At 33.6% G+C, this 25,243-nt stretch overlaps 3 protein-coding genes across 4 annotated transcripts; 2 read left to right on the top strand and 1 right to left on the bottom strand.

Moving 5' to 3' along the window:
- The first annotated feature begins 10,799 nt into the window (after window positions 1–10,799).
- Window positions 10,800–13,620, top strand: LOC131615513 (putative pentatricopeptide repeat-containing protein At3g01580). The gene has a single exon (XM_058886743.1). The coding sequence runs from the start codon at window positions 11,404–11,406 to the stop codon at window positions 13,591–13,593; it is 2,190 nt and encodes a 729-aa protein (XP_058742726.1). The 5' UTR covers window positions 10,800–11,403; the 3' UTR covers window positions 13,594–13,620.
- A 1,082-nt stretch (window positions 13,621–14,702) lies between these two features.
- LOC131615497 (meiosis-specific protein ASY3) lies at window positions 14,703–21,210 on the bottom strand. Its single transcript, XM_058886742.1, has 11 exons — window positions 21,082–21,210; window positions 20,574–20,657; window positions 18,683–20,227; window positions 18,454–18,577; window positions 17,402–17,521; window positions 17,244–17,304; window positions 16,987–17,136; window positions 16,851–16,909; window positions 15,942–16,076; window positions 15,582–15,673; window positions 14,703–15,138 (listed from the first exon to the last, which is right to left on the bottom strand). Exons 2-11 carry the CDS (start codon window positions 20,604–20,606, stop codon window positions 15,073–15,075), a joined length of 2,385 nt encoding a protein of 794 aa, XP_058742725.1. The 5' UTR covers window positions 20,607–20,657; window positions 21,082–21,210; the 3' UTR covers window positions 14,703–15,072.
- Window positions 21,211–22,906: 1,696 nt separating this feature from the next.
- LOC131615476 (AUGMIN subunit 4-like) lies at window positions 22,907–25,004 on the top strand. 2 transcript variants are annotated; one of them, XR_009287866.1, is made up of 4 exons: window positions 22,907–23,261; window positions 23,423–23,470; window positions 24,444–24,661; window positions 24,793–25,004. XR_009287866.1 is itself a non-coding variant. In XM_058886741.1 (3 exons), exons 1-3 carry the CDS (start codon window positions 23,133–23,135, stop codon window positions 23,748–23,750), a joined length of 285 nt encoding a protein of 94 aa, XP_058742724.1. In that variant the 5' UTR covers window positions 22,907–23,132; the 3' UTR covers window positions 23,751–23,765. The 2 variants fall into 2 exon arrangements, 1 of the variants encoding a protein (XP_058742724.1); XM_058886741.1 differs by lacking the exons at window positions 24,444–24,661; window positions 24,793–25,004 and adding an exon at window positions 23,643–23,765.
- The last annotated feature ends 239 nt before the right edge of the window (window positions 25,005–25,243 follow it).

The following is a 25,243-nucleotide window of genomic DNA, read 5'->3' as shown; positions in this document are numbered from 1 at the left end:
TCAAATGAAATTGATCCCATGGTCATTGGATTCACCATTTGAAAAATATGAGCCAGGACATTACAGGTCATTTTCAAAGTCAACAAAAAGTGGTTTTTTGTCAAAGGCCATAACATCAAGATAACTTCTCCAAATGCAAAAAAGTTTCCAAAGTGGCTTGTAGAGGACATCTTGAGGTTTCTAAAAAGTACAAGAACTCCTTCATATGATCAAAACTGAGGGAGATATGCCTTGTTGAAGTTAACTATTTTTTGGGAAAATGCATGAAACCAACATTGATCAAAAATGTTTTTTTTCCAAAAGAGGCCAAGTATTCATGATCCAAACATGTTTCTAATGATATTAAAGGGCTCCTACGACCAACTTGAGGCCCATGGCATTTTTATTTCTTTTTTAATTTAATTTTAATCCATTTAAAGTTAAATTAAAAGAGAAATGGTGCAAGATAATGATTCAAGCCTTTTGTCCTTAGCATGAGCCATCAAAATTGATCCAAACTCTGCAGCATAGAGGTACATGGCAGGCCTAGAGCAAGAGGGATGAAGAAAATGAAGCCATGGTCAAGAAATTCAAACTTTTTAATATTAAAAAAACCAAAAGTTCAAAAGCAATCAGAGCTTCTTAGCTTAAGTTTGCAGCACTCTATTGCTTATATATTACTTAGGATACTTCAGTAGAAAGACACACACAAAGATCCATCAAAGGAATAGCCAAGAAATTCACAAAATTCTCAAAAAAATCTCAAAACTTTGTAATTTTCGTTTTCTAGTTTCCAACCATTATCAATACAAACTAATCATTCTAATCATCTCTTGGGACCTAATATAGTAAGTTGGGATCATTATTCATGGCTATATGCTCATAGAACTCATGTTTCAAAAGTAACATATTCATGCACTTTCTTTAATTTTCGTATCTCATAATTTAACATGTTTTAATGTAAACTAATATTTCTAACAAGTTACCAAGATGGTTTGGGAAAGGTTTAAACCCTTACATGCAAGTTTCCACGTAAGAATTCTCATATACCATTATTGAGTTTTCAAGTATGTGAACTTTCGTATGCCATGTACCAAGATGGTTTGGGAAAGGTTTAAACCCTTACATGCAAGTTTCCACGTAAGAATTCTCATATACCATTATTGAGTTTTCAAGTATGTGAACTTTCGTATGCCATGTTCCATGCGTTTTTAGCCAAAACTAACACCACCATCATGTTCAGGAGATCATTTTAAGTTAACCTGGGTGGCCCTTGTTTTGGTTCATGGCTGTTTTTGTAGGTTTTCAAAAGCATGGAAATCTGAAGAAAAATCTGCAGGAAATTCCGCAGGTAAATCTGCAGCTAATTCCGCAGGTAAAAGGAAGAAGATGATGAATAGTAAAGAAGACTTGTTGACCGCTCGCGTGGCATTTCCCCTTCTTTTCATTCGCTGGTCAGCTCGCGTGGGTCCCACCTGGAACTTTTGAATGCTGACTAATCCATTGATGCACTCCTATCCATACATACCAATGTACCTCAATATCTGAACCATCAGATCAACTTACCAGCTCATCTAATGCTCATAAACACGCAACCACACCATACTCCCTCAAAATAGCACCACACCCGATTATATTTATTTATATTTTCTATTTTATTTGATTTTCTTTGCAAAATTATTTAAAAATAGTTTTAAAAATCAAAAAAATATAATAAAAATATTTTTAGGTTGATAAAATAATATATTATTTTTTGATACAAAAATATTTTATTTTTCTTCATAATTGAAATATTTTGTTTAATTAATTAGATAATATTGTTATATTCATCTTTTAATTATTTCTAACCTATCAAAAAATCAGAAAAAAATATTTTCTTTTTATTAAATCAAGTTTATATATTATAGACTAATTTTGTACATATTTAGAATATTTTTCTCTTCAAGTTTAAATTATTTGTATAATTATTTGCATAATTATTGATTAATTAGCTTAATAATTTCCAAAACAATTTCAAAAATCCCAAAAAAAAAATAATTTTATTTTAAAATTAATTGACACCCAATTTGGACATATTTTAGACTTAATCTTTTAGGTTTAAATTTTATTTCTAATTCCTAACCTTTTAATTAAATTAATTATGCATTAATTTTAATTAAAATCAACCATCCAAAAATCAAAAATATTCTCCTTTTATCTTATTGCAATTTAAATTCATAGATAAGTGTATAGGTTGTCAAATTCATGTAAATAGCGTATTTTACATTTCTCGCACAATTGATGTAATAGCGTAGATTTACTTTCCGCATTTTACATTCCCGCACTTTAATTTCTATACATAAAAAACTGCGTGTATGTCAAAGATAATAACTGAAGCGTTAGATCACTAATTTCAAAGACAAAAATATCTGAAAATAAAACACAATCACACTTGCACCTCTTAGGGTAATCCCTCTGTCACTTTTTTCAAAATCAATTCTACCGTTTCAAATACAATTCAAACAATTTCTTTCTGTATCCAGTCAAAGAAAATTTTCTAAAAGAAAATAGGAAAGAACCTTATGAACTTAGGGTAGATCTCCTAATTGCTTGCTCAAATCAAACAAAACAACAAATATTTCACATATCACTGTTTTTCCAAAACAAAACTTTCAAAAAGACAACACTTTGTATATATCCAAACAAGGATCATTACGAAGTTAAAAATCTTTTTTTCAAAACATCTTTCGAAAGATAGAACACTTTGTATACATCCGCACAAGGATCATTACAAAGTTAATTTACAAAGGTATTTAAAACCACATACAAGCATTTCAAAGCAAGACAAATGATTCAAACAAGTGAGCTAAGCAATTAAGAGCCCATGGATAACCATGGATACAAAGGGGTGCTAACACCTTCCCTTTGTATAACCTACCCCCGAACCCAAAATCTCTTAAAGGTCTTTTTCTGTTTCTTTTCTAAACCTTTCCTTAATTGGATAAAATAAAAGTCGGTGGCGACTCTCTGATTTTCAAAACTCACAAAAGAGTCAGTTCGTATCCCACGAAAAAAACCGAGGACGACACGGTTACACCTGATGCATTTTGAAAAATGTTTTCTAAAATTCATAACTTTCAAACCGTGCATCTGTTTTAAGTGCCATTTTGAGCGTTGTGTCAATAATTAAAAATTCTATATAATTAAATGGCATTTTGGGCAGTAGCTCGATTTTAATTTAAAACTCCGATTTATTTATTTTGGTGAAGTTATACATTGTAAGCATATATGGTTAAATGTAACAATGTGATAATGTGGTTATGATATGATTGTGTTGTGAATGTTGTGATGATGTATGATTGATTATGGTATGATGCTGAGGCAAGTACATACTACGTTGGTGATGATAACAATGGGTTATGTTGAGATGATATTGTTCATCGAATCGGTGATGATGGTAAGCATGTTATATGTTGCATGCATTCATAATCATCTTTTGGTGGCTGAATCCCGGTGATGTTTGGATCAATAGATGGCATAATTCCCATTGTGTGGAATTAGTGCTGGCAGGGCCGTATCTCGGTGATGTTTAGATCGGTCAGATGGGTTAATCTCGTGATGAATTGGTACCACATGCATAGTATCAGTGAATTACATATATACATTGTTATAACATGATTGGAAGATTTCCAGTGTTATTTCCTGGTGATGTGATTGATTATAATTGATGTTGTTGATGAATGTTACTGAAAATCTGAATATATTGCACTTGGGTGAATAATGTGCTTATGATGTTCTATTGTTTGTGAACTCATAACATTTGTTAATTGTGAATGAGACTCACCCTTACTGTTGACATTTTTCAGATTGAGGAGCAGCGGCTATTGAGCTTGGTGAGGATAGCTTATAGGCTAGTCCGTTTAGTCGTAGTGTCGGTGTCATGCTTTGATTTGTAACACTGGGGAATGTTTGTTTTAGAGTTGCTTGATAACTCTTAATTTTATTTTGTTGAATAATTTTGTTAAGTTTTAGAGATGATAAATGATGGTTTAATATTATTCAACTTATGAACCTTATTTCCGTTGTGTTAACATGTTTCGGTGAATGTTACTTATTGAGTTCCTCGTGATAAGCATGACATGTGTTTTAAAAAATGATTTTTTGGCGAGTCGTAACATCCTTTTTACATGTTACTCTGAATTATTTAATATATTACGTGGGGGTTTAGAAGGGTGTTACAGTTCTCACTCATCAACCTTCATTCTTGGTAGTTTAGAGCTTAGAAAACAACATTTGAACTTGCATTTGGATGATCTGAGGTTGAATTTCTCATCGATTGGTGTTGACAAACCAAGAAATGTTTGGTTCCTCTTCTTCTCTTCTACTTGTAATCTCTATTTGTTGGAGTTTGCATGTAACTTTACCTTGATTATATCTATATTTATTGCACATGGTATTGTATGAAACTCATTTTACAAATCGATGATGATGATTGCCCTCTTTATTTGGGTTAGGGTTGTTGCAGAAATGGACTGTTCGAATCCGGATCTAGGATGAACATCTATTGGGTTTTAATTCTAAAGATATATTAAGGCTTGGTATTCACTTGTGTATCTAAGCTTAATGCTTATGTGTTGTTTATGTTGCGGTGAGAGATCACATCCGCGAACGATACGGTTGATATCTCACTTTGCGTTAGAGATAACCTATGTGTGAGTGATATGTGATAGTATTGACGAGTGTTTTAGGTTGAGTACAACTGGGTAGTAATTTTAAGTATTTGATAGGGTAGATGAAATGCAAACCCGAGAGTTTTGTACTCTCTGAAGAATGAATTCTTTTTATGTTCATAAGTTTAATTCCCGCATTTACCGTTTTAACCCATTTTAACCCAAACTCATTAACGCAAGAAATTTTCGAACGGCAATTCAATAGCACTAATCCATGTGGAGACAATATGATAAAACTAAATAAATACTTACTTTTTGCTGCCGCTTTACCGCTTCAACAGTGGTGGAAACACGTTTTTGGGCGTTTTTTTGTTTTTACTAAAAGGTATTTCACAACGACCTTTATTAAACTCCGTAGTGAAATGTACCCGGAGTTACAGGGTTTGAGTCCCAATTCCTTCATTTATCTCAGCTCCTTGTATATCATTAAGGTTATTATTTTCAACCGTGGTGTAAAGTCCAATCATTGCATCACGGTTTTTCTTGTCAATCGTGATGAAAAGTGATATATTTTTAATGTATAAGCGAAAGTGTCTGTTGCCCAGTACATAACAGTAGTTTCTCTCTAAAGAAAACTCTAACATATTTCACTCTTCTCTCTCAAAACATAACCCTAACATCCATGTCATTATTCACACATACTACAACCTTCAAATTCTTCTTCACCAATCGCTACCTTGAGGTTCATTCATTAAACATATGCTCCAATTTAGTTTAGGTTTCTTGTTAAAAACGGGTTCTCATTTTTTCATTTCGTGAATGTTCTCATTTTTTCAGACTCGTCTTCACCACCTTAGCAAAGCGCATACTTTGGATATGGTACATATGGTTTGTGTTGCAATGAAAAAAAATACAAGAAGTATGAAGCTATTGTGGAAACTTCATCCACCTTGTATTTCTTTTTCATAGCATCATAAACTAGATGAACTTCATAATGTTTTCCAGTTCCACGATTAGTTTCAATAAAATGTGTGCTCTTGAAACATTTTATTATATCTTGGGTTGTTGTATGCTGTTAGTGTTTTGTTGCTAACAAGTATGTTTTTTATTTAGTTTTATGTATCTTTTGTGTTTTTGTTGATAAATATTCTCAGAACATGAACAAAACATCACTAAGTCACAAGAAAGAGGCTTCTTGTGACTTAGCAATATTTTGTTCTTTAAATTCTTACGCAGGTTGACAGTAGATGAAGTTGAGTTTATTATATGCTATGTAGATTGTTTTTTTAACTAACATTTCACTAAAAATATATTCATTTAAATTGACATAGAAACTTATAATCTAAAAATTAAATTGTATTTAAAAACCAACTTATATCAATCAATGTTTTCCTAATTGCATATGTTTCATCATTTATTTACCTTTCTTTAACATATAGAATATGGTTCAATGACATGATTCCTTAATTATATCGATATCTTCTCTTATATTTTAATTTGAATAAAATCTAATTATTGGCTAAGTCTACCTCATCTTCGTCACTTATCATCATGATTGTTATGATGATAAGTTATCATAACAATTACATGATAAGTGACGATGATGAGGTAGGCTCGACCAATAAATTGATGTTATTCAAATTAAACTAGAATCGGAAGAATGGATGCCATGAAGTACTAAGACCATTGAACCACATTCTATATGTTAAAGAACGGAAAATGAATGATGAGATGGATGCAATTCGAAAAACAGTGGTTTGTTTAAGTTGGTTTTCAAGAATAGTTTAATTTTCATATTATATACTTCTTCATCAATTTGAACGGTTAAATTTCTTTAGGGGTGTGTATGGAAAAACAAGCAATCTACATATTATATAATAAACTATGGGTACTTTCCACAATAGTTATTTATTGTAACTGTGAAGAAATGAGATTTATGTTCCAAATAAATTGTTGTTGATGAGTTTCGAACCAATTACCTAAATGTATATATCACAACGGTTGGTTAGCACAACTATTGTGATATGTAGCGCATGTCCTGCCTTATTATCATGGTTTCAAGACCATGGTGGAAAGCACCAGACATACAATCACCCCTTACCTCAAAGCGGTTGGTCAGACGATTTGGTGTCCCTTTTCCAACCGTTGTGGTATTGCTTTTTCGTAGTAGTGGTAAAACCTTCGTTAGTCGTAGTGATCAAAGAGATTCCACTTACCTCGATTATCCATTCTTTGTTTTCTCTAGCAGAATGGTTTGGTTTGTTAGCCAATGAAGTTGGATCAAATGTGGCATCAAGTCGGGGTTGAAGGAGCTAGAAGGGGCTAGATAGCATAAGGGTACCCTTGGAATTATTAATGGGACCGAAATCCTTCATGGCTTGAGATGTTAGGGTTGAAGATTCATAGAGTGATGCCAAAAGTAACTGGCTCAAACAGGCGTTTCTTCCTAAGTGAAGTTGGTTAGCTTGAGTAATAAATGATTTTGCTACTTACAGAGAACTAGAGCAAAAGACAAAATGAGACAGCTATAAGGACAAGAATGTAATGTGTTCTTTGTAAAAAAAAAATACTCAATTATTTCATCAAAATGATCGGCAATAAAGTTCGTGAAGCTAGCACTCTTTGAATTAAAACCCATCCTATCTTGTTTTTGGATAGTTGGGTCGAAAACTTCACTAGTTGATCGAAGACCGTTGATGGCAGCCACATCGAACAAAGTTGGCATAACCATGCCACAACACACTTGGAAAGTGTTTGTCGAATCCTCCCAAAATGAAATGCATCAAGTAACATGTTTTGGTTGTATGTAGGACCTACCCTAGATAGTCGAATCAAGTCGAAAATACCTTGGTCTTTCCAAGTCTGTCCTTTTTTACCTTCTAACTTATTTAGCCAGTTAATATAGTTCGATTGATTGGTATATGAGGCCAAACAAAAAAACACAGAAAAACATATAGGTGAAGTCTAAAGGTTTGTTTACAGTTGCAAAAGGTTTGGTATGTTCATAATAAGGTAAAATCTTACTAACCTTTTCTATATTCATGTTAAGACTACGGAAAGGGCCTAAAAACATATGTGTTGCATCAGAAATGGTGAAAGGGATTAATACCTGAGACTTCCAGATTAGGAATTTTTCTTTCTCAAGCGGAGGTTCAGGAACAAACAGTTTATTTCCCGCATGAATGGGCGTTATAATAGAGGCAGCAAGAGGAATTTTTTATTTTGAAGTTGATTTGGGTGCCAATTGAGTTAAAACGAGTAAGGATTATAAAGAAACTAGAATTTTTTGCAGAGAAAAGCTTAAAGTTCTCTGAACTTTTTCACTGAAGAAAGAAAATAGGGGGAAAGGGGGAAGAAAGCTATTTATAGTTTTAGGAAAATACTTTTTCGTTTTTTCTTTTTTCCAAAAAAAAAAATTGAAAATATTTTGACAAATGTCCCATGAAAGGTGAGAAAAAGAAGTTGAGATTTTGTGTGGCCCACGGTCTCCTAGAAAATCAGGACCAAGATAATTTTCTCTAACTTCGCACATCTCGAAAAGGCGTTTTAATAGGTAGCCATGATGGTAGTGACGTCAGCACACAATTTTCAACAGTTATGGGACTTCAAAAATGTCGTCATTCTCTCAAAATGAATCGAAAGTGGCTTTTGGGGGCAATTTGTTAGCAAAAATATTCACTTTGGTAACTCGACGAGAGGAAGGTGGCCGAAACTTTTACACAAGCGTAAACCAGGTTTTATACCTTTCGACCAGAGGCAAGTTTAAAGCAAAGAGTTTAATGTTTGAGTTGCTGAGATTTTTGATATGAGACTTAGCGAAATTTCCAAAGGTTTGAAGATGGATAGATCAACGGATCGAAGGAGATTCGACTGAGGCAATTTCAAAATCAAATCAAGTAACATTTTGTTGATCTTATCTATAAGCGCCAGAGACACGTGGAAATCAATCTAAGGCAAGCGAAACATGCAGGGATGACGTGTCGAATGGAAGTTAATTGAACATTGAAGACAATTATTTTTACAAATGTTATAAATAGGGATCCTAGTGTTAGGATTCGGGGTGGAAAAATCATTGTAAACTTCAACACACACTCAAAGTACCCACACATAAGCAAGAATGAGTCTCTGAAGAAAATGTATGAAATTGCCCACCAATTTTTACTAATGCAAATAAAGTCTTTTAATTTTTTTCTAAGTCGTTTACTTATTTATGTTCGAACCACCAATTTGACCCAGTCGGGTCGCTATTTCTTTTAACTCTTGCATTTTACATAACCTATTTTCTAAACACAATTGACACTAAAATCCCTACACTTTAATGCACACTTTTTTCCTAGAGAAATCATACAATATGACCTAGAATTTATTAGTTTGGTCCTTCAAGTAATAAATTTAAAACTAAGTGATTGTTTGTTAAAATTACCGGTGAACAATAATGCAATGCGATGTCTAACTCTCTTTACGACAAAGAGTAACTTATGGCCTTAACTTTTGCCTTCTCATGATCGTTCCCTTTTCATTTTGGTTCTCATTAATTTGTTGCAATTTATCTTAATTTCACTTACTAACATTAACTCCTCGTTTAAAAATAACATATGTTACAAGAATTTGTTTAGTTAGTGATAAATAATACAAAATATTATATTGATTACAAGAATTTGTTTAGTTAGTGATAAATAATACAAAATATTATATTGATTATTATTTAAAGTATTCAATCAAATTGTGGTCCTCTTTATTAGTATACTAATAAAAATATACTAAAATTAATTTTAAAAAATACACAATATATTATTAAATGAAACATCATCGAGGGATATGGGTGGTTATCTAATATACACAAATGAGTAGTTTTGTCAAAGGCACCAAATGCGTAAACATGCATTTAGTCGCATCAATGAAACTCTTGGTCAACATGATGAGTATTTTTGGCTAAGAATTGAAACAACTGATAAAGTATTGTCACAAAATACATTGTTGTTATTTGTATGTTGGAATATGTAACATCAGTTGATATTGTGGATGACCATTTCAAAATTGGTGAAGCCACGGTACTAAAAAGTGTTGAAAAGTTTACAAGAAGTGTAATTAGTGTATTTGGGCTCCAATATTTACAAATGCCAATGATTAAAGACACTAAATGCTTACTACATATAAGAGAGACATGCGACTTCCTGGATATGTTAGTGATCATTTGATTGTATAAATTATATTTTTGTATTGAAAGGACAATATTTTTGAGGTGGTCATGGAAAATTCATTAGTATGCTTTAAACACAAACTTCACACAGTGTATGGATTTGAAAAACATTCTTTAAAGTTCTCAGATTCTTATTTGCATTCATATGTAATATGGATAAACATGGCAACAAAATCCACATTTGCGGTTACCCACTTGAAAATGCCCCGAGTTTGATGGGGAAATTCATTTTGAATGGATTTGGGCCTAAGATTGAGTTTTTACTGATTACAAAATATGGAGACAGATCGGATAATGAGGACATTAATACCGACTCTGATCCCACCCCGTTTATATCGGTTTGTACGTTATCATTTGGTTTTAATAATTTGAAATATTAGTTATATCGTTCATGCTTTGATATTTTATTTGTAATTTATTATTTGAAATTTTTTGAGATTATTTTATTTTATTATTTATAAGATAATTTGATGTTGAAAAAAATGATTGTTTCTATTAAAAATGAATTTCAATACATGAATGAGGATACCCGAGTCCAATCCAAACTCATAAACATGTTTATGGATTAATTTTTTATCCCTATAGGAGATTTAGGAGGGACACAAGAATTTATGAGGTTGCATTAAACCACTTGGATGCACTCAAATGTATAATGAATCCATAAATTATATTGCATAACATGATTTTTGAAGATGAACGTTTTACATATAGTGACAATTTCATTATTCTTATGAATATCTAAAGGAAAATTCTAATGTGAAGTCATCAAATTAACTTTTTTGGTGAAGTCATAAATTTGGTCACTCAGAAAGCAAGGTTGACTTAAAATTTTTTAATATTGGCTTAGTCAATGCCTCGTAAGATTATATGGTACACACCATTACTTTGTACCCCCCGTGTATCTCAGATAAAAATCTTTATTCTTCGTCTTCTACATCTAAATACAGATTTTCATGTTCATCTTGTACATCCATAAATCTCTAGTTCAGTCATTAACCGCATAAAACATGTTTAATTAAGATTTTGAAAAATCTTGTTCAAGAACTTTCATGAACTCAAGAACACAAAAATGACAAAATCATGATTCTTAAATGTTTCAAGCAAATGAATACACCATTAGAAGCGGAATTTCATCACAAGCACAATTCTATAATTAGTTTTTCATAAAACCTCATAACCAAACCGAATCGAACGTGTTTGTGTTCGAGTTTCACACAACTTGTTTGCTTCATTTGTCAAATTCACATCTTGTTTTGTAATTTTGAATACATATTTGAAATCGTGGTGAAATTTTAGTTCCAACCGTATATAATTTGCGAATTAATTCGTTGATTTGATGAGTTTTCGGATTTTTGTTCATGACATGTAATTGAAGATGAAGAACACACTCATCTTGACAAGATTTAAGCCAGGATCAAGAAAATGATTGCGGCTCTGAAATCGAGTTAAAATGACCCGATTAAAGTATAAAAATAAAAATAATAAGCTCAAAGTTAAATAAATCTCGGTGTTCTAATAATAGCTTGTGGTTCATGCGGGACGTGCAGATGAGAAATAGTGTAAGAGGAATGGACAATGCCAATGCCGATGATATCTTTGTTTCGCAACACCAATGTCAATTCTCACCTTATCACATTCATACGTCAAAAACACTCCTTGTTTCATCACCTCAAATCTCCACCCAATCTTCTCCAAACCAAAACCTTACACGCTCATCTTCTGGTCCTCGGTTTCTTTCACCCAACTTCTCCTCATAACTCCCTTCCTTCACACATCACCAATCTCTATGTCAACTTCGGTTCCTTCCATTACGCTTTTCTCTCATTCACTCAACTCCCTCGCAAGTCCAACCTTGCTTGGAATGCCATTCTCCGAGCTCTTATTGGTTCTAGCCACTTTACTATAGCCATTCAGTTCTATCACTCCATGATCAGACATGGTTTCACCCCTGATAATTACACGTACCCACTTGTTCTCAACGCCTGTTCTTCTTTATATTCTCTTCAAATTGGGAGATGGGTTCATCGTAGCATCCTCTCCAATGTAGAAAAGACTAATCTTTTTGTTCAGTGTGCTTTGATTGATATGTTTGTGAAATGTGGAAGCTTGGAAGATGCGCGTAAGGTGTTTGATGAAATGCCGGTGAGAGACTTGGCTTCTTGGACTGCGTTGATTTGTGGGACTGTAAGGAATGGTGACTGGCTTGAAGGGCTTTCGTTGTTTAGAAAGATGAGATTGGAAGGTCTGAAGACTGATTCGGTTATTGTTGCGTCTGTGTTACCTGTTTGTGGTAGGTTAATGGAGGGTTTGAAATTGGGGATGGTACTGCAAGGTTGTGCATTGAGAAGTGGCTTTGATGGTGATTTGTATGTGTCCAATGCTATCGTTGACATGTATTGTAAATGTGGTTATCCACTTGAGGCGTACCGTGTATTTAGTTATATGGTTTGTAGGGATATTGTTTCTTGGAGTACTCTGATTGCTGGTTACGCCCAAAATGGCATGTACCGAGAGAGCTTTGAACTGTATGTTAGAATGGTGAATATGGGTTTAAGAACTAATGAGATTGTTGTTACTAATGTTCTTCCTGCTTTGGGAAAACTCAAGATGTTGAAACAGGGGAAAGAGATGCATAACTTTGTTCTTAAAGAAGGACTTTTAACGGATGTAGTTGTAGGAAGCGCATTGATTGATATGTATGCTAACTTTGGGTCAATCAAGGAAGCGGAGTCAATATTTGAATACATGTCAGATAGAGATATCATGGTATGGAATTCACTAATTGTTGGGTATAATCTAGTTGGTGATTTTCAGTCAGCATTTTCTACCTTGAGAGAAATTTGGGTAGATGAACATAGGCCAAATTATATAACTTTAGTGAGTGTTCTTCCTATATGCACTCAATTAGGAGCTCTTAGACAGGGAAAGGAAATCCATGGTTATGCAACCAAAAGTTGTCTGGGCTTAAATGTTTCTGTTGGAAATTCGCTAATAGATATGTACAGCAAATGCGGATTTTTAGAACTCGGAGTGAAGGTCTTCGACCAAATGATGGTAAAGAATGTAATAACATATAACACTATGATATCTGCTTGTGGAGCTCATGGCCTAGGAGAAAAGGGTTTGACATTCTATGAGCAAATGAAGGAAGCAGGAATTAAACCAAATAAAGTCACTTTTATTTCACTGCTATCTGCGTGTAGTCATGCTGGTCTTGTCGAAAGAGGTTGGATGTTATATAGTTCAATGATTAATGAATATGGTATTAAACCAGATATGGAACACTACTCGTGTATGGTGGATCTAATTGGAAGAACAGGAGATCTCAATGGTGCGTACAAGTTCATCACAAGCATGCCTGTGACCCCAGATGCCAATGTTTTGGGAAGCTTACTTGGTGCGTGTCGACTTCACAACAAAGTGGAGCTGGCTGAGCTCCTTGCAAAGCATATTTTCCAATTAGATACTAAAGATTCAGGCCACTATGTTCTTCTATCAAATTTATATGCCTCTGGGAAACGATGGGAAGACATGTCAAAAGTGAGAAGCTTGATAAAGGATAAAGGGTTGGAGAAAAAACCAGGAAGTAGTTGGATTCAGGTGGGGCATCGCATTTTCGTCTTCCATGCTACGAGTATCTTTCATCCAGAACTTTCCAAGATTGAAGAAACTCTAGAAAGCTTATTTTTGGTGATGAAAAGTGAAGATTATATGCTGGATAATCTGGGATTTTGTTCCCATGTTAATGACCAAAATTTAACTTAAAATGAAATATCTAATATTACCATTTTATACTTATGCTCTCTTCGGACTTCGTTGATTCGTCAAAAAGTAGTACATAAGAAACTACACCTAATTTTTGTTCTTTTTTAATCATCACTACGACACGATTATAAAATAAGACAGTTTTTCCCTCTTAATTGGACAATAATTGAAATATAAATGCACAACTTTCATATTACAAAAAATGTTGGATGTTTTGTCTTTTTTATCATTCAATATGCTAGTGAATGAAGCACTTGGCAGAGGTTTAAGATGTTGTGCTAGTGTTAAAGCTTTCGTATCCGAAGTCCTAACTATACACCTTAGTTTAACTTGATTAATTCTTGCATGATATAATGATGTTGGATGATAATTCCTAACAGTACTTTTATGCTTCCAGTGGTCAACTTCACCTGTGCTTCAATTCAGTAAAACACGCAACATTGAACAATCAGAACTTCGAGCATATCACACTATGTCATTTAGAGTTATCTCATTTCTTTTCTAAAGGTTGTCAACATTTAGAATTTTCTCATTTGAGAAATTTATTAGTCGGTCAACATTTGGAGTGTCTGGACAAGTGTGAGAAAGTGTGGCCAAATGATTTTTTTTTCTTTTCTTTTCAGGTGATAGTTTGTTTGAGTTGCTTTGCTAGTATTGACTTCTATTTTCTGTGTTGCTTCGGCTGTAATAATTTGATTTTTCATAATTTATTGCAATGGTTAATTATAGAGATGATTCATTGCAATCTCTTAGTAACAAAGTTAAATGGAGAGAATTTCCATTATCGAAGTTATGTAATGAAACTTTTTAAAAGGAGAGAGGTGATATGAAGTTAGGTTGATGAAACTTCAATTAAGCAAAATATACAAAAGAGGATTTGTAATTCGAAACATGAATTTAGTTTTTCTCAAAAGTCCTATTTTAAACTCTAAAACTTAATTTAAGGTAGGTAATAATCCTTTAGATTCTTTTTTTCACGTTTATTTCCAAAATAAATTATTCACGTTTATTTCCATAAGTGCAGTTCAAATGATAAAACGCAAGCACATTACCTTGAAAAAACATTGAACGTGTGTCAGAGTTTAACAATGGCCAAAGAAACCATACTAACAATGGGTCTGTGCATCTCTAACATAACAGTAATCAATACCATTGTAATTGTATGTTCTTAATATGAAATATCAGTTGTAAAAAATTTAGCAACTTCCCACTCTAACAAATTAGATGTGTCCTATCTTTCCCCGGTAAATAACGAATAAGTCCAGAACTGGAGTTTGATAAAAGTAAAAGTAAAAATAAAAATAAAAACAATCATATGACTGGAACTCAGCCAAATGAACATAAAGGTGCTTTTTAGTAGCATCACTTAAAACAGGTACTTTCTAGAAATCTCTAGTGTGCCAGTGCCAAGGATATCGTGAATTTAAGGGGCGCTTATAAGTATGTAACTTGTAAGGAATCAGCAGAAATCACATCAATTTAGAGAGCCTCTTTCAAGCACATTGTTATAACTTGCTTCAGTTGTAGTAGTTTTTTCCTTGCAATCTGCAGTCAATGAGGATAAAATCAGTCCTACATACACAATGCTAGGTGTTTCCATTTACAAAGATAGTCAAGAGTGTCGGAAAAAAGTACATATATAAATATGCCCTCGCTTTTTTTCTTAAAATGAGTTATTTACTTTATAAATGTCATATGTAGAAAACATAACACAAATTTTATGATGTCATCATTCAGGGCATAATAAATTTTCTCAGACTTCTGTGACTCAAGTCACTGAAGTTGTCCTTCAATGACTTTAGTCTTGCAGTCGATGATTCAATTATAATTTAATAGTCTATAGTACTAAAATGTATCAGAGCACTAGTAATCCTATAATCAAGCCAATATTGGTTGATGACTAAACACTAACTCATTCAGATAAAATCATTAAAAAAAAGGCATTGAAAATCCAGTGTTGATGTATATAGCTACTACATATAACTTGCCTCCTGTGTGGATGTGATTTTCTTTTGAGCATCATTGAGTTGGACCTCCACTGCTTCTTCAACTTGCGATATCAGCTTCTTATGTGCTACTCCTATAATACAAGCGATATATTCAAAACTTGGTCAAAGCCTAGATAATACTTACCAATAATGAAAATGGTATAAGCTTTATCTCAAACATCTGAGTTGATATTTTGAAGATATATGTACCTAAAAAAAGAGGTTACCATATCCAAAAGACATATTTTGCATGTCTGGATTAGATTTATTTGTTGGGAAATTTTTCTTTTAAATAAAACTTGCTTTGGTAAGATTTTAAATACAAAATAGACTAGAAAAAAATATACTAAGTTTACATACTTTGCTTTTCCAGGACTCCTTTTATCTCTATCTGATCTGCCTCAAGATCTTCTACAGTGCTTCTGCAGCCCTGCATGTGTAGATTAACCTCCTCCTTGAATTTATCGTAGATTAATCTCAATTGTTTCTGCTGATCTACATTTTTGTTAGAGGAATAGAAAATGAGAGAAGGTATGAAAAGAAGATGGAAAACACATATCCTGTGAAATTCATGCACAAACATAATCATATGACAAGAGAGTAATTTTATGAATGGAAAACATTAGGAAAGTATTGCAAATGGAATTCAGAGGCAGTATAAATATATATTAGATACATAGACAATAGTTAGACAATAGTAAGTTAATACAAAGTGAGACATCAAATGCGGAGACATTTTTAATAATACCATCATGTTTTCTTAGATGTGAGAGATTCTTCCTTATGCTTTTGAACCGGTGATTGTTATACCATTATGGTAAAATATCATATCATGTTGAAACTTGATATTTCTGCCAATACAAATGTGAATTATTTGAATGTCTAGGACTTACAAATACCTGTATTTTCATTAAATTCTCTTTTATGATCAGAAAATTAGTAGGAACCATACAGTTTGAATTAGAAGTATTAAATGAAATTGTATGAACATATAATATCTTGAGAGCTTGAAAAGTGTTAACTTTTTATTTATAAGGAGGACTATTCATAGTTTCCAAGATTATTAAGTGTACAATCATTCATGAAGGCACAAATATAAAAGCTGAAGCTGGACGGTGTTTAGGTTGTTATTTTTTCTAAGACAGAAGGTTTTGGAAGTTGAATCTAAAAGGGAAATATTAAAAGGAGGAAGTTCTACAGAAATACTATATTAGTTAAATGAAAACACAAATATATTTAAGCAAAAGATTGAAGTAGAAAATTGGCTACCTTCAAATTTTGTTTCTATCCGTTTTCTCTTTGATTTATTGAGATTTGTCAGCTTTCCTCTGAAACATTTTATTCAGAAATGCGTAAGAATTCGAGATATGGGAAGTTTAAGAATTCATTAATCTATTATACGTACAAGTCTGTCTGAATCTGGGAATGAACATCCTGCAGCTGTAAATGTATGTCTTCAGCAACAGACTTCAAAATTTCTGAGGATTTCTGACTAGTTGCCAACTTCAGTTTGTTCTTAAGTTTGGCCAGTTCCAAGGCGATCAGTTCAACAACCCTAACAGTCGACGAGAATCATCCAGTTAAAAGATTGTTTAAATATGAGTAGTATTTTGTACTTTTTCTTACTCATCATTAAGTTCATCAGAGAAAAAGAGAAAACACCTTACAAATCCATCTTGAGTCTGTTCAGTAGCTTCGTCGATCGAATAACTTTCTTCTATATCTAATCATTTGTGTAATTTGAATTAAAAATTGAAGATTAAATAGATCAGGATAGCATATTTAGATATTAAATACCATGTACAAAGTGTAAGTTTTACCTTTTGATGACACTGAAGCTGGGCTTGTATCATTAAATTTTATGCCTTTATGTTTACGCAGCCTTTTGATAGGATGAAGCGTAAAACCTTTCCTCTCAGCAGTGTGCTTTGCTCTTGAACCTACATATGAAACAGAAGATGGTTGAGTCATGAAAAGACAAATAGTAGTATATATAAAGGAGGAAGAAAGACAAAATATCTGATAGCTCAGATAGTGCGACTAACAGAGGAATTATATAATGACATTTAATTTTCTGTTAACAGTTATCAATTTTATATGATGACATTTAATTTTCTGTTAACAGTTATCAGTGTCTTTTCATTCATCACGAATTACAACCAACAGCAGTCTACTGGAGGGAGCTGCACAGAAAATACTCTATATGGGTTTCAGTTTGCAAGACGGTCCTTTGAAAATAATAACTGAACAGGTGCAAGAACCTAGAAACAGTGAATCTGGCAGGTAACCTTAACACCTTATAAGCACCAGCAAATCTTGATGACTGAGCACACCTTAGTCTCAGATGACAGATATTGGACATGGAAGGTTACTTTAACACTGTAAGGACTCGGTTACTAGTCATGACAGAGCAGAACTTAATCTCACATCAGAGGTTATGAAGAACAAGATACATACTAAATCTGACAAAGACCTCTGTGACATGTAACAGTAATATAATCAACCAGGTAACTATTTCCAGTCATGCATTGCATAAAGAACCAACCATCCCTATTTGCATCATCAGAATAATTCGAGAAAGAGACATATTAGGAAGTCTATTTTATGGAACTTTTCCAATGAAAACCTATTTCCTGGGAAATGAATAATTCAGAATTTTGGAGAACATACAAGATTAGCATGGCATAGAAACAGATTAAAACGGGAGACAAAGCATGTGTGCTTAAACCAATTTAGTTTAGTTTTAAGAAGAAATACATTAAACTAAAACTGCATGGAAAAAAAGAAGTACAAAAAGTTCTGTGAGATGCATCGGCTTCAAATTTCATTAAGAGTTTATAAGATACCGCATACTGTTTGATGAAAGCCATACCTTGATTACGTCGTTGGATGTTCCTCTCTTCAGATGATGAATCTGATGATCCATCCTGCTCTTTTGTCTCTTTCTCAAAAGATTCTTCTTTTCTAGGAATAGAATACTTGCTATCCTTCGTTTGCTGAAGTATATTAATTAAGTAAAGCAAAATACAGAAACATAATATTTTTAGTTCGAGGAGAAAATACATAAGTATCAACTTGAAACACTGGAGTAATAAGGATACATGAGACTTGTCTTGTTCCCTTGTTGTGAAGTCTGCCTCCGAAGACAGAAAAGTCCTTAAATTAGGTATGGTCCTCATAGAAAATTTTGGTCTTTCTGTTGATGCCGGACTATTAACATCATTTGCCTCTTGGTCCATCTTTGGCGTTGGGCTAAGAGAGCTTAAAGTAGGTGTTTTAAATTGAAATGTAGGACTCTGAAAATCATCCTGTGACTTGGAAACACTTTGGGCTACTGGAATACTTCTACACTCCTGATGGTTTCTATTTTCTGATACCTCAAGTTCTACATGCTGATCATTATTGTTTACTTTTTGTGGCTGATATATATCTTTTTCTTGGTCTTTTTTCTTTGTCTGAGGGTTTTTTGTATGATAATCAGATAAGAAACCCTTAAATCCTCCTATTTTATTCCCAAATGAAAACGGAGCCTCTGCATGCGGTGGTGGGTCAGTCTTTGAAGTGTCTTGGTGAAGTTTATCTGCACTATGATTTTCGTTGAAGCAGATCTTATGTGGCCCTATTTTGGAATTCTTTCCCTGACTCTTTTTCTTTAAAGCCACTGAGGAACCATCATTTGGAAAAGCATCTCGGCCACCAATCCCTTTTTCTTCAAAAGACAATATACTTTTTTCTTGATGCTTCTCTTCATCTTTGAAAACTAGGCCACTTTTACCCTTTCCCTGTTGCTTTTGGGAAGACACTTTCTTTCTGGTCCTCGAACGAGTGACTGGCCTTTTACGAGTATGGTCAGAACTTTCTGAATCAGTTTCTATAGTATCTGAATTTTGTTTTCTCTTAACAAATTCATTTTCCTTTCGGTTCAAACGTGGCTTGAGCGATAAACTTTCCTTGTCCTTTTTACAAGTGTGAGAGCCTGAATCCTGAATCTTAGGGGAAGAATTGGCCCCCAATATTTGGCAAAGCTTCATTCTCAAGTTTTCGGTTTTGTTTTCTGTTCTACTTATCTTGTCCTCTGCATTGGTTTTATCAGACTCAAAGACTTTTGGCGTAGTAGTAAATGTAAATTCTTCCGCTCTTTCTTCAGCACTCCCATCCTTCCTTCCCTTACTTCTAGAGCTTCTGTCAGTATCTCCATCAAACTTCTTGTAATTATTAGAAGGAATATGTGGAGTTTGAACAGAAAAAAACTGAACCCTAGCTTCACACCCTACACCATCGGGCTCATTCTTCCCCGCAGGAGAGACCAGTAAACTAGAGGTTTTGTTGGCTTGAAGATTTGCCTCAGAAGTAGGTGATTTTTGGTAAGGGGATTTGGACATCCAAGAACCCTCCACTGCTTTTGAACCTCCAGTTTTCTTTAATTTAGAGGAAGTTGTCACTCCTTCAGCCTTGCCTTCTCCTCCAGTGATATTTCCAACCTTAGATGTTACCCTATCAGTATTTGGCGCAACAGCTCCGTCCATTTTCACGGCTCCACGTCTTAAGCTAGCTTTTGAATCAGCCATAACTCCTATGGAAATTTTCCTTGACTGGCTAGACTGATGAATATTGCTTCCCATACTCCGACAATCATTCGCATGCTCCTGAACATAATGTTTCAATCCATGAATATCTAACTTTTTTTTTCACTCCAGAATATAAACACTGCAGCTAAAACCAAAATTGATCATATCCTTAAATGCTAAGCCAAGGGCACTTGAAAATAATAGATAAACACTTGCCTACAATTACTACAACTGCTCAGAATGCATTTGAAACAGAACAAACCAAACATCATCAAAACAATATTTACAAGAGAAATTCACAGCAATAAACAAACCTAATCAAACAAACTACCAATTACCATACTGTCATCACAAGCAAAATATCCACATCTATAAAACTAAAACAGTTCATAAAATTCACCAAATCAAAGTTTCTACTACTTACATCATGCAGAATCTTCCTCGCTGCAGTATCCATTGTTAGTTGCAAACTGGTAATATCAGTAAAGCAAGAGCACCATTAACTGATCTGAAAAATGTAACAATCAACTTTCAGTAAATAATAATAATTAAGTTAAACTAACAAACCCATAGATCAAGCTTATCAGATCAAGTGAGAAACTCATCGCTCGTGAATCAAAGAAACAAATCAACAGTAAAAACAAAATCTATGCAAGATGCAAATCGAAACCTAAACTTCACAACTTAAGAAAGAAAAAACCATTCGAAGGAACTAACATCATGAACACGGAAATTGAAAACAAAATTAATATAGAAGCGCACTTTAAACAACAAATTAAGAACTAGAACTTAATAATTGATCGCTTGATAATAAAACCTAGAGAAAGAGGAAATGAAGATTTCAGAATAACGATCTAAGTCTTGATCTGAACTTGAAGATGATGAAAATCAAAAACGTGTTGAGAGAAAACTTGCGATCGATGTTAACCTACTCTGATCTTCGTGAAGCTCCGTTTAGAGAAATGCGATGTGTGAGAGAGAAGTGTTGGAGCTCTCGGTGGATAGAGAAACTGAATGGAGTGATGAAAATGGTTTTGTGGATGAAAAGCGTGTGTTTCGTTAGATGCAATTCGAAACTGTGAAAACAAAAAGGCGGGAATAGAGGCTAACGTCCTTCGAGATTTATTGTTAGCGTGATGCGTATTGCGCCTGATTTTTGTGCGCGTGGACCATTATATCCCTGTATTTGAATTTTGAGTTAGTGTTTATTTACGTTGAAGTTTAATTTTAAACCAATCAATTTTGATTTTTAATTGGAAGCAAGAGCAAGCTCGGTGGCGTGTATACACTAGTATTAGGGTATTTTTGGATCAACATATTTTCAGCTTATATATAGTAATAGTACAAGTGATTATTAAACGCTTATAAATAAACTTGCATAAGTTATAGTACAAGTGATTATTAAACGCTTATAAATAAACTTGCATAAGTTATATAAAAGATAAAATAAATTGAAATTATTATTTTATATGTTATAAATTATTTTTATAAATTATTTTTGAGAATTTATTAAAATGAATTTAAAAATATTTATAAAATTATCTAAAGTTATTTTGATAAACTGTTTCATACGATACAATGTCACAAAAATCATATCAAAGCATAAATAGGTTAATTCAAACTTATCTTAAGTACTAGCTAGCATTTGATGTTCATTTCTCTCATAAACAATGAGGAGTTACTAAATATATATTATATTTTTTAAATCTGTAATATTTTTCTTACTATTTTAATATGTAGCTCTTTTATTTTAAATAATTTTATATTTTAACTAGTAACTAATATTTTTAATTGTTAGTACAAAAAATAGAAATTTATTAGTTTATTAAATAAAATGTAATATTCTCTAATATATATTTCATAAAAACATAATGTAGTTTAATGAGTTTATTAAGAAGAGATGCACTAATAATATAAAAAAAAATTTATACTATGAGAATATATTATCTTGTTATGTCATTAACTATTTTAAAATTTTCAATCTAATTTGATGAAATACATGATCGTTATTCGTTGACAGTGTAAAATTAATTTATATTGTCAGGACATCATCTCTTTTCTCTTTAATAATATCTTAAAATTGAAAAATACAATTTACTCAAATATAATCAACTATGATCCTAAAAAAATAGTTTATCCATGATGGAGATGTTCCTTACCATGTTTGAAATTATAAACAATCAATGTTCATGGTGTGTTCTAATATGACAAAAATGGACAATTAAATTAATGACAATAAATGCATTGCAAATAGTTCCACATAAAAAGTGGTGCTTACTTTAAAAGCATTTATAAAGACTTTGAAACATTAAACTCAACAGAGGAGTCAAAGAAGATGAAGTCCCACATAGACAAATACGATGGTCTCAAGCATTATGTCACTTGTCTCATCCAAACATCGGCTCTGGGACCGGGTCCGAGGGCGTGGAGGTTTGTAGGCGGCACTTGAGCACTTACCACTAGTGCAAAAATGACAATACAATTTATAAATTTACACCCATTATACTAAAAACGGGTGTAAATAAGACATAAGATGGCAAATTTGTAAATAAAGTCTCATTTTTAGTATTAACAAGTAATCATGGACACCCTATTTTTAAAAAATGGGTGTAAATTAAAAAAAAAATTTATAATCAAGTGTTTATTACTCCTATTTTTTTTCAATAATGGGCGTAAATAGGAAAAGTAAAATAAATTTAATTTCTGTAAAATAGTAAAAGTTAATATTTATATTTCTCTTCCTCGTTTCATTGAACCCTAATCACCATTTTTATGCTCTTAATTTTCACCGTGTCAACTCCATATGTTTCAAACCTCAATTCCACATCCACCATGAATCATTCTTCCCAACCCGAAACACCACCACCCTCTGATTCCATCACCTCGTCACAACCCGAACCGCCACCACCGTCTGATTCTCTTCATCTTCGACTCGGAGCCACCAACCACCATCGTGTAACAAAAAACGACACCGTTTCGATCAATGGTTAAGGGTTTGCACAGCCAAGACCTCCCCGCCGATGTAGCACATGTCGTCGATCAGCTAGAGCGCCACTGCTTGGCTCCCGATGGATCTCTCATCTCCAAGCCTCTCTACAACGATCTACAACTCGTAATACTCTCTCAATGCTCTCTATGTGTTTGTTGAATTTCCTCACATAATTGGAAAATGGGTGCTTCATTTTATCATTAAAAACTCGACCCATTTTGTTAAATGTCCAATAAATTGAATAAAAGTTTGGTGGGTACTGAAATGTGCTGTTTGATTTGCAGGCTAGAGAGGAAATGTGCAGGGAACGACTTCGATATCTCGAAGCCATGGTATGTGAATGTTATCTTGTGTTTGGGTTACAGATTGGATTTAAACCATATGCATTGTTTGATTGTAATGTAAATAATGAATTAAATTCACATATGCCACTGCATCAAGAACATTTCAACAACTTCATTCATGTTCATTCACTTCTTTAAGCATATTTTGTTTGGGTTACAGATTGGATTTAAACCATCTGCACTGTCACTTCAATCTAAACCAATTGTACACTTACTTTCATTGAAATTATTCTGTTTGGAAGAAGTGTGTGATGAAGTATTGAAATGAGGTCTTGGTACGGTGGGTCAAACTTTCGGTACGGCGGCGAGGGGTAGACCTGCTAGGTTAACACTCCAACCCTCAAGTTAGTTATTGAGCGAGAGGTAATATGCAATTAGGAATGAATTGAATACCTGAAACGGCGTGCTACGATCTTTATATAGTATGGGCATTAGAACCGTCCTCGTGTAATCCGACGCCTTTTGAGTTTTGCGGATGACCGTTCGATTAGATATCAACGGTGAGAGATATGATGGAGGGTGTGATCACTTGTTCTTGGGGGAAGTGAGGGTTCACCTGTTCGGTGTGACTTCCCTTTCGGCGCTTGTTATTGAGCTTTCTTTGCGGGCCTTGCTGACTGCACAAAACATTTGATGCCTGTTACTTAGTGTCTACCACTTATCTTCCCCTGCAAATAATTTTTCTTTTGCCTTTTATAATTTGGCTAATGGTAGGTATTCCTGGGGTTAAACCATTGTTGCTTGAAGGGTATGGTGTTCGCTTGGTCACTTATGATCTTCCTGGTTTTGGGGAGAGTGATCCGCATCCCAACCGAAATTTCAATTCATCAGCTAATGTGGCTCTATCTCGATTCATGTAAGCTAATGTGAAGAAAATGTCAATTGTGGTTATACCAATGTAATAATTTCTAGTTGTTTGTGTACCCGCTGTTGATGACTTGTATATTACATGAAATTACAGGTGCTGCAATGTTAGCCCCTATGGTTAATCCATATGAGTCACACATGACTAAAGATGAGATGAAAAGAACTTGGGAGAAGTGGCTTCCAAGGAGAAAATATATGTATTCCTTGGCTTATAGATTTCCAAAGCTTCTCTCTTTTTTCTATCGGAAAAGTTTCTTGCCGGAAAAGCATGACCGCGTTGACAAGCAATTTTCACTTTCACTAGGAAAGAAGGTGAGCTGCGACAACCTTGAAATTGAATAATGTTGAAAGGGATACAACGTGTGCGAATGTTTTCTTTATTGCCAATAGCCATTTAGGGCTGTTATGATCTGTTGACAATCTAATTCATATATGTTGTTCAGGATGAAATTCTTGTCGACGAACCTGCATTCCAAGAGTTTTGGCAGAGGGATTTAGAGGAGTCAGTTCGCCAGGGAAACATGAAACCATTTATAGAGGAAGTTGTACTGCAGGTATCTAAATGGGATTTTGACATCGAAGAACTTCGTGTGCATAAGAAGTGTCGAACAGGAAGCTTGCTTCTTTGGTTGAAGTCCATGTACGGTCAGACAGAATTTGAACCCGCAGGATATCTCGGCTGTTATACCCCAAAATTTGCCCACATATTTTTCAAGAAAACTCCAATCTGAAAATTAAGGGTCTCATATAATCATGGATTTTTATATCCTGACATATGAAATACTTAGTTTTTAGAATCTTTCTTATACAGTAATTTGGCTTGCAGTTGAATTTATTCTTACGCAAACGCCAAATACTGTTTATTACTTCACACATGCTATTTATTTATTTACA

This window comes from Vicia villosa, linkage group LG1, assembly GCF_029867415.1.
Source record: "Vicia villosa cultivar HV-30 ecotype Madison, WI linkage group LG1, Vvil1.0, whole genome shotgun sequence".
NCBI lineage: Eukaryota > Viridiplantae > Streptophyta > Magnoliopsida > Fabales > Fabaceae > Vicia > Vicia villosa.
The sequence above is the reverse complement of the archived record's forward strand: the minus strand, read 5'-3'. Positions and strand labels throughout refer to the sequence as shown.